The sequence below is a fragment of the Ovis aries genome, chromosome 5 (genome assembly GCF_016772045.2).
Source record: "Ovis aries strain OAR_USU_Benz2616 breed Rambouillet chromosome 5, ARS-UI_Ramb_v3.0, whole genome shotgun sequence".
Classification (NCBI taxonomy): Eukaryota; Metazoa; Chordata; class Mammalia; order Artiodactyla; family Bovidae; genus Ovis; species Ovis aries.
Window position 1 is genome coordinate 7,859,710 of NC_056058.1, and position 8,723 is coordinate 7,868,432.

Here is an 8,723-nt window from a genome sequence, read left to right on the forward strand (position 1 = left end):
CAGATCCTGTGCATATTGATTTATTGTCCACAAAGATGGAAGTGAGGGAAAGAGGGGGGAGACAGGAGGGGACCCTACTCTCCCACTGAAACTCGGGGGCTCACTGAGGCACCATTACTGGGGATTTCAGGGTGCCTGGGCACTGCAAACTCTTCCCCCCACCCCCTCTGTGGTCCCTGAAAGAGCCCCACATACCCACTCTAGACACGTCCATACACATTACTCCTCACACACAGGCACACACGCAGGGAGGCAATAAATATGTTCCGTACCAAAGTGCCCCCAGCCTGACACTTCAGGTGGGGCCCCTCCAAAAGGGAGGTCTTACAAGTGCTTAATTTCTTCAGGAATGGGGAGGAAGAATTGGGGAGGGGAAGGGCCAGACTCTTGCTATCTACTTTTGCTGGTTTGAGGCTATTATGTTTTCCCTGGAAAAGAGGGTGGCAAAACCAGTTGTTTTCCTATAAGCCCCAGGCTGCCCAGGAGAGGGGCTCCCCCGACAACCTGGCTCAAACAGCACTTCTTCATAGTCCTTGGGCCCACTGAGGGAGAAGCAGAGTGCAGTGCTCAAAGCTAATACTGATTTGGTTGGCAGCAGCAAGGACTGACTGGGAGGGTGTCTCACCATCTCAGGGTGATGCTCACAGTAACTGGTGTTTCCCTGGCTAAGGGGAAGCAAAAGATGCCGGCCCTGCAAGCAGAACTGCCTTTTGGCAGCTAGGAGAGAAGCCCTTGGTACTCAAGAAAAGATGGTCACGATAGCTGGTCCCTAAAGTCCCCCATCTCTGGCCGTCGCAACCAGCGTCTGAGTACTGGAAATGGGGAATGATTCTCAGCAAAGCATTGGCTGGTCGCTAGGCAATTCCCCAGTAACCAGGAGTTAGGCCTGAGATACAGGTCTGGTCCTCCCTAGGTCGTTAGGGCACCGCCTTAGCAATCAGGAGCCTGGCCTTAGTAATTGGGGTCCAGCCCCGCCCCGCTCAGAGACACACGTTGATCTGCTTGGAGAGCTCTCTCTCCAGGTCCAGGATGAGGGCATCAAAGTCTTTGAGGTTCAGGTGCGGGTTGAAGGGCGCCTCGAAGTCATCTTCGAAATCGGTGGCGCCAGTTGGCTCGACAGCCTCTTCGTCATCTTCACTGTCGCTGCCCGTCACGTGGTCGTAGTCTGGACCGGAGAGGAAGTCCCGCCCACAGGGCAGGAAGTCCCGCCCGCAAACGCTCCAGTCACCCGCGTAGCGGTTGCTCGGGGGGCTTTCGGGACCGCCCCGGCCGCGGGGCCGAGTCACCACTTCGGGGCTCGCTAGCGGCAAGTGCAGCGACGGCTGTCGTTTGGGCCGCAGGTACGGGACGAGCTCCGGAGGCTCTGGGGGCCTGCGGGGATCTGCAGTGGGAGAGGGAGGGCTTGGGTGATGTCACGCACAGCGGCAGCACCTAGGCCTCTGATTGGCTGTTTAGGTAATCACGCCCCTGATTGGCCTGTTGAAAGGCAAGGCCTTCGACCGGATCGGGATTTCACTGGCTGAGCTAGTACTGGTTGCTCAGACAACTAGGTACAGGTTTTCACTCCGACGAGGGGGCGTGTCTCGCCTGAAGCTCGAGACTGTGGCCGCCAGAGAAAGCATCCTCTGGGGTGCCAGGCTCCTTTCCGCGGCGCGGGGTCGGGGGCCAGCTCACCTGGCCAGGCTCGCAGCAGGTAGTGCAGCACCTCGATATGGCGCTTGAAGTCCACCGCGTTCGAGAGACCCGGGCCAGAGCTGCGGATGCGGGGCCTGGCGGGGGCCTGGCGTGCTGGAAGCAGCACGGGACCGAAGCAAACGGCCAGGTTCTGCGGAGTCATGCGGTTGTGGGCGTGGAAGGAGGAGACAAGGCGCAGGTGGTCCAGGAGAAGCGTCAATGTAGCCTGAGAGAAGAGGGATGGGAGAGTACGCGGTGGGCAAAGTCGGTCCCCTGTCGCACTCGAGGGAGACTAAGGCGGTTCAGAATGGGGAAACTGAGATTCAGAGTCTCATAGCCAGGAGACGATCCTGCTAGAACTTAGCTATTAGTAGTATGCTCCTATTTTGCTGGAGGGAAGACTGAGGCCAAAGGTAACAACTTTGAAATGGCAGAATTTGGGCTTGAACCTTATCCTCTGTGTGTTAGGCAGGGCTGGTAGTAATCCCATTTTACAGATGAGGATATTGAGGCACAGAGGCAGGATCCCACAGCCAGGAAACTCCCTTATGGTAGGCTGACAGACCTCTGTTCAGAGTCTGTTAATTTCGGTACATCCTGCCTGTGAAACCTGAGGCAACTCACTCAACTGCCCTGGGCCTTGGCTTCCATTATTTATAAAGTGGGGATACTAATAGCACTAGGGGTGTGATGGTGCCACCAGCCCAGGCATGGGAAGAACATTCTGCTGATGTCAGTTCACTCCCTGTCCTGCCCACCCCCCAGGCCCAACTCACCCTCTCCACATCTGGCAGGCAGCTGAGGAGCTCACGGGTGCCTTCAGTGCTGGATGGAGCCCTGCTTGGGGGCCCTCGGGCCATGGCCTCTAGCACCACCTGATAGAGGGGCTGGGTGATGAGCGGGGTAGGCAGCTCCCGAAGATAATCCTTGAGGATGCCTGTGGATATAGGGCCCACACTGGTTAGGGCACCCCTGGGTTCTGTGGCTGGAACTTCAACGGGGGCTGGGAGGGGGGAAAGAGGAGGACAGGTGCAGGAAGGTAAAAACAAGGCCAACAGAAGGGATGAAGTCCCAGAGGGACCACAGGGACTGCCTTGAGTTGAGGGTTGACTGGGGAGCAGGCAGGAGAGCAAAGGGGCAAGCTGACCGGTGATGACATTGATATCAGGGTACAGGTCCTCAGAGAGGCAGACAGCTGCACTGTCTCGCTCAAAGGCATCACGAAGCTCTTTCTTCACGGCTGCTGAGCCGCATAGACGGTATAGCCCCACTACCTGGGGGTAGGAGCAGAGAGGTGTCTTTTTTGTTAGAGTACAGACTGATGTGGGCCCTATGGGGTGAGGGCGGGAGACCTGGATCCAGGTGGCAATGGGCTGAGAGGTTGGGGGCTGGCTGAAACTTCACTGGCTGCCTTTCTGTTCTTCTGACACTTGTCATGGGGTACCCCATCTGGCTGCTTGGACAACCCAGCCCTGTAAACCCTCAAAATTACCTGTCCTGGCACCTACCTCCTTTGACTCAGGAAACCTTGACTCCTTTTCAGCTTACTTGTCACCTCCTCTGGAAAGCCTTCCCTGACTACCCCAACCAGCATGTCCCGTCCTGCTTTAAACTGTCCGAGCTTCTTCACTCTTATCCCAGCCAGTTTCATATATGTGATTTATTAGTCATGTCTGTCACCCCACCAGACTCTGAGCTCCAAAAGGGCTGGGTTCCTACGTTATCGAATGAACAGAGGACCCTTGAGTTCTGGGCTAGATGCTAGGATCTGGGGGTGTGTAGAGAGCGCCTGCCCTTGTCTAGGCTGGGATTGGAGCTAAGAGTTCCCCAGGTGGGGTAGGGGGAAGCCTGGCTTCCATACCCTGGGTGTTCTGGGGAGTGGTTCTGAGGTCTGGGGGCCAGCTAGGGTGGGGTGAGGGACTTACCCGCAGCCCTCGGCGCTCGATCTGCCCAACACACTTTTGAATAATGAGAGGCACCTGGCCAGGGGACTGCTCACGCTCCACTAGCAGGGGCAAGGGCAGCCCGAAGACTCGGGGCTCAGCTGTGCCAGGTGATTCTTGTTGCTCCGACAGGGTCAGCTTGGCATACAGCAGCCCTTGGGGCTCCAGGCGCACAGCCAGCTGCTGCGCTTGACACCCTAAAGACATAAGGGGGACTTCCTGAGTGGGGTCTGCCCCCATCACCTCCTGTGCCCTGTCCCCTAGCTACGTCCCCACCCTGGGCACTCTAGAGGAAGGAGGGCGCTGGGAGCCGGGTCCTGTGCCCTCCCCACCCCCTCCGAGACCATGCACCCTACCTCGGAAAACCGTGGGCAGCAGCACAGTGCCCTGGGCGCAGGGCCGGTGCCGCCGGACACCGGGGTCCCAGGCCAGCACCAGGGCCCGCAGCAGCCGGGCTGCCTCGAGTTCCAGGTGAAAGGTGTGGTCCAGCCGCAGGAAGTCTGGCCCCCCACGCAGCGGCCCGGTTCGGGCCCGGGCCACCCCATCCACCTGCAGCAGGCAGCAGAGGTCTCGCGGAGGGGCCCCAGGCGCTGGCCGCAGCCCCCCCAGCCCGTACAGGTGCAGGCTGAGGCGGCCCCAGAGCGCAGCCGGGGGCGGCCGGGCGGAGGGGCCCACCTCATAGGGGCGGAAGGCAGTGGGCGACGGGGGCCCCGCGGGGCGCTCGGGAGAGTCGCCGTCACTGAGGTAACCCGCCCTTGGGCTGCGTGCGCCCTCAGCTACTGCTGTCCGCCCTGGGGTCCCCACGCTGCTGTCCAGGTGGTAACGACTGATGACCGAGCCCTCGGGGGCGGCCCGCTCGCGCTCTCGGCTCGTCCGGGTGCTCCGCAGACTCAGTCGGCGCCGCAGCTCAGGCAGCTTCTTCATCTTCATTGAGAGGCGCCTGGCCGGGCCGGGGGACTTGGTGCGGGAGGCTTTGGTCGGGGGGCTGGCAGGGGCTGCGCCTGTGGGGACAGCAGACCTCAGGGTCCAGAATTCTGGGCTTGGGATGGGGGTGATTATGCTTGTAGTCACCTTACAGGCCACAGGGTGGGAAGCTTGTGCTCACCTGGAGAGGCCAGGCTGTCTGCCTCAGCTGAGCCTGGCTGTGGGCCTGGGAGCTCCGGTGCTGGGAGTCTGGGGTCCTCCTCTGGGATGGGGTTGTACCAGATCTCACCGGCAGGCTCCCCACTGCCAGGTGCCCCCGGCCCCAGAGTGGCCTCCTCTGGTGGCTTGGCCCCGCCCAGCACCCAGCGGCGGCTGCTGGGCTCCAGGCTCTGCAGGTAGGCACCGTGAGCCGGGCTCCGAGATGCCTCAGGGCTGGGGGGCCCCTCTGCTCCAGCCTGGAGTCCTTCTGGGGCCTGGGGCTCTGGAGGACTGGGCTCTGGGCGCTGGGCTGGTCGGCCTGGCAGAGAGCAAGGGGAGTGAGATGCAGCCTCCCACTGCCCCCAGAGCAGCCCCAGCCCAGGGCTCTTCCCCTATGGGACATGGGGTGCACTCAGCCTGGACAGTCCCCACATTCATTTGCAATGGGTGGCTGCAGGCTGGCAGTCTCATCCGCTCCCTGCCCACAACTCCCTGCCCTCGTGTCCCAGACAGGACTCGATCCGTCTGCCTTCCAGCCTCAGAGGTCCAGAGGGGTTTCTCTGAGCCTGGGCCCTGCATTCCCCACTCTACATCCCCATGCCTCTCTTTAATGCTGGTGTGGAGCCCTGCCCTTGTGCCTTCTCAGTGGGTGGCTTCGGGGAAACCACTTGCCATCTGAGCCTCACTGTGATCTCAGCGTGAGAGCGCTTCCTAGGCACTCATATCTCGGGCACATGTAGCCCATGGTGGATGCTGGCTAGCTTGCTTAGAAGCCCAAAGCGGGCGTGACAGCAAGTGTGTGGCTGCCAGGTTCTTTACCCGCAGCATGTCACTCCTCACCCTGCTGCCTTTCTTTCCAAACTTTGCCGCCATCCTGGAGCTGACCCTGTTTTAGCCCAGACAGACCCCAACAGTTTCTGCTTTCGGAACCCCCCTCCCCTGCCCTGCCCCGGCTCCATCCTCTCTCAGACATCCCAGGCTGTTTCCTGTGTGTGTGTTTGTGCGTGGGCACCCCTGTCCCTTCTCTCTGCCCTGGGAACCCTGGGAATCTCTGGGAAGACGGCTGGGGGGAGGTCAGATCCATGAAGTCCTCTGCCTTCCCTCCTTTAACCCCTTCCTTTCCGGGACTTCCTGTCCCACGCAGCTCCCATGTCTTTAAGGTCTTCCATGCCGACTCCCTCCTCTGTTCATCTCATACTTCCACTCCCCGAGTCTCTCTGGGCTCTCATTTAGTAGCCTAGTCCACAGAGCTGTTAAGTCGCTTCACTGGCATTGGGTAAATTACCCAAACTGCTCCGTGCCTCACTTTCCCCATCTGTACAGGGGGCAGTTTCCTGCGGCTGTCTAAGGTGGGTGTAGCTGCAGTTACGGGCTAATAGGTAAGAGGGGATTGGGAGGTGGCCCCCACGATCGACGCACCGCCTCTCCCTCCTCCGAAGGGTGTACGCCCCCATCTCCCATCCCTGGTCTCTAGGGCACAGGGTGTCGCCAGCCTGGCCTGACTAAGCCCCAGTTTCTCAGCCTCCCAGCTCCTCCTCCCCTCCACTCTCCAAGCGCTCAGCCTCGGCCCCATTTCCTGTCAGGGGTGAGGCCCCCTCCCGGGCCTCCCGAGGAGCCCGCAGCGCTGGCATCCCTGGTCAAGCGCATATAACGGTCCGCGCCCCCTCTCCCCCCGGCCCGTTACTTCCACGACCCTTGCCTGCCCCTGCCCCCAACCCCGACCCGCAGAGGGCTCCGCAGGGCTTCCCCTGTCCCCTCAGCGGTCCCTCTTTGGGGCCCTGGGACCCTCTTCCAAGCCGGGCGGGGTTCGGGGCCCCTTCTTCCCCACCTCCCTCTCTCTCACCGCGCTCCTTCGCGTCCGACTTTTTCCGGGGAAGTTTTTCTCGGCCCCGAAGGCGGGAGAAGGTCTTCCTGAGCAGCGGCTCGGCCATGCTGGGGCCCGGGCCGGGCTGAGTGCGCGCCCCGGGCTCCGGCCGCGCCGCCCCCCGCCCCGCCCGGTCTCCTCGCCCGCCCCCCGCCCCGCGCCAGCAGGAAGCGCATTCCGGGAATGCTTGGCCCAAACTTTTTTTTTTTTTGCGCTTCCCGCAGCCTGAGTGAGCGATGCTGGGAGTTGTAGTCAATCCCCAAGGCCGGGCGGGGGACCTGTCACCGGCTCTTGTCTTTCCTCTTACTCACCCTCCATTAGTGATCGCATACAGCAGGTTCTCTTGAGTTTACTTCCAAAACGCGTCTTGCACAAATCCACAGATTTCTTCTCTTTTCTCCCATCCACTGCTCCAGCCTGGTGCAAGCCCTGGCATCGCTTATTTTGACGACACCCCCTCTTCCCTTAGTTTCCCGGGATGCCACTCTCTTGCCTTCCTCCTCCATCCAGTTCTCCACTCCTCTCTGTCCCCAAGTCCAGATACTACTGCTCTTTAACACACCACCCCAAAGCTTAGCGGTTGTAAGTCAGCCGTGCTATGATGCTCACAGATGCTGTGGGCCAAGGATTGGGGCAGGGCAGCGCTGACACTGGTTGTCGCTACTCTTTTGTTGGAAAGATTTCAAGGTTTGGGGTGAGTCAACAAACGAAGGGCCAGAATCATCTGGAGGTTCACTTACAGGTCTCGCAATTGATGCCAGGTGTGTGCTGGGACTGTCGCAGGAGCTGTGGACTAGGGCACCTCCACAAGCCTCTTGCCAACAAAGGCCTGTACAGTCAGACGTGTGGTTTTTCTAGTAGTCATGTATAGATGTGAGAGTTGGACAGTAAAGAAGGCTGAGTGCAGAAGAAATGAGGCTTTCAAATCGTGCTGGAGAAGACTCTCGAGAGTCCTTTGGACAGCAAGGAGACCAAACCAGTCAATCCTAAAGGAAATCAAGCCTGAATATTCATTGGAAGGACTGTTATTGAAGCTCCAATACTTTGGCCACATGATGTAAAGAGCTGACTCATTGGAAAAGACCCTGATGCTGAGACAGACTGAAGCAAAAGGAGAAGAGGGTGGCAGAGGATGAGATGGTTAGATAACATCACTGACTCTATGGACATGAATTTGAGCAAGCTCTTGGAGATAGTGAAGGACAGGGGAACCTGGTGTGCTGCAGTTCATGGGTCAGAAAGAGTCGGACACGACTTAGTGACTGAACAACTGTCCTCTTGGTGTGAACTGGGTTCCTCCTAGCAGGTCAGTAGTCAGGGTAGTTGGGTTTCTTACAGAGCCACCCAGGGCTTCAAAAATAAACAAAGCAAAAGCTGTATTACCTTTCCTGATCCAGTTTGAAGTGTCACACTTTTACTTCTGGCACCAGATTCAACAGGAAGGGACACAGACTCCACCTCTCTCAATGGGTGGTGCGTCACGGTGACCTTGTAACATTCTTTGTGCAAGAGAATGTGGGATGGGAGATGTTTTTGTGGCTGTTTAGGAAAATTTAACCATCTTACTCCTATATTCCATTCTCCATGCAGTGCCTAGAGTGGACTTAAAAATCCCAAATCAGATCATGGCAGCCCCTGCTGAACAGTCTTCCCATAACTGCTCACTCCACCTAAAATAAAATCCAGATTTCCACAAATAAAATCCAGTCCCAGCAAGACTTCTGGCTTCATATCCTTGGTTGTCTTCATCGCCCACCATGACCTCCTGTCTGGCTCTTCTTCACATCAAACTGTTCCTATTCCAAGCCCTTTGCACATGCAGTTCCCTCTGGCTAGGAAGCCCTGGTTCTTCTGAAGCTGCCTCTTTCTCATCCTTTAGGTCCAAAGGCATTTCCTTAGGAGGCTCTCACTTCCCTGACCACCTACCATTGTCCAGTCATTATTACACCACTGTGATTCATTTCTTCTTCTTTTTTAAATTAAAAAAGTTTTTTTTGACTGTACCACGTGGCATGTTGGGATCTTAGTTCCCCAACTAGGAATCAAACCCATGGCCCCTGCATTGTAAACACAGAGTCTTAACCACTGGACCACCAAGGAAGTCCCTTTGTTTCTTGTAA

General features: G+C 58.3%; 1 protein-coding gene across 2 annotated transcripts; it reads right to left on the bottom strand.

The window, feature by feature from the left end:
- Positions 1–4: 4 nt before the first annotated feature.
- Positions 5–6,703, bottom strand: SYDE1 (synapse defective Rho GTPase homolog 1). Of its 2 annotated transcripts, XM_027979144.2 has the most exons (9): positions 6,583–6,703; positions 4,723–5,058; positions 4,293–4,618; positions 3,974–4,166; positions 3,600–3,814; positions 2,822–2,948; positions 2,451–2,611; positions 1,675–1,900; positions 5–1,381 (listed from the first exon to the last, which is right to left on the bottom strand). In XM_027979144.2, exons 1-9 carry the CDS (start codon positions 6,668–6,670, stop codon positions 981–983), a joined length of 2,073 nt encoding a protein of 690 aa, XP_027834945.1. In that variant the 5' UTR covers positions 6,671–6,703; the 3' UTR covers positions 5–980. The 2 variants fall into 2 exon arrangements, with proteins under 2 accessions (XP_027834945.1, XP_014951265.2); XM_015095779.3 differs by having other exon boundaries at positions 3,974–4,618.
- Between the last annotated feature and the right edge of the window lie 2,020 nt (positions 6,704–8,723).

What these genes read in the sequence shown, in the direction of transcription:
- SYDE1 (XM_015095779.3), bottom strand. Translation starts at nt 6,670, where the DNA reads ATGGCCGAGCCGCTGCTCAGGAAGACCTTCTCCCGCCTTCGGGGCCGA. An exon ending in AGACAGCCTGGCCTCTCCAG is followed by an intron (nt 4,619 to 4,722) that starts GTGAGCACAAGC and finishes CTGTCCCCACAG; the next exon opens with GCGCAGCCCCTGCCAGCCCC. An exon ending in TGATATCAATGTCATCACCG is followed by an intron (nt 2,612 to 2,821) that starts GTCAGCTTGCCC and finishes CTATATCCACAG; the next exon opens with GCATCCTCAAGGATTATCTT.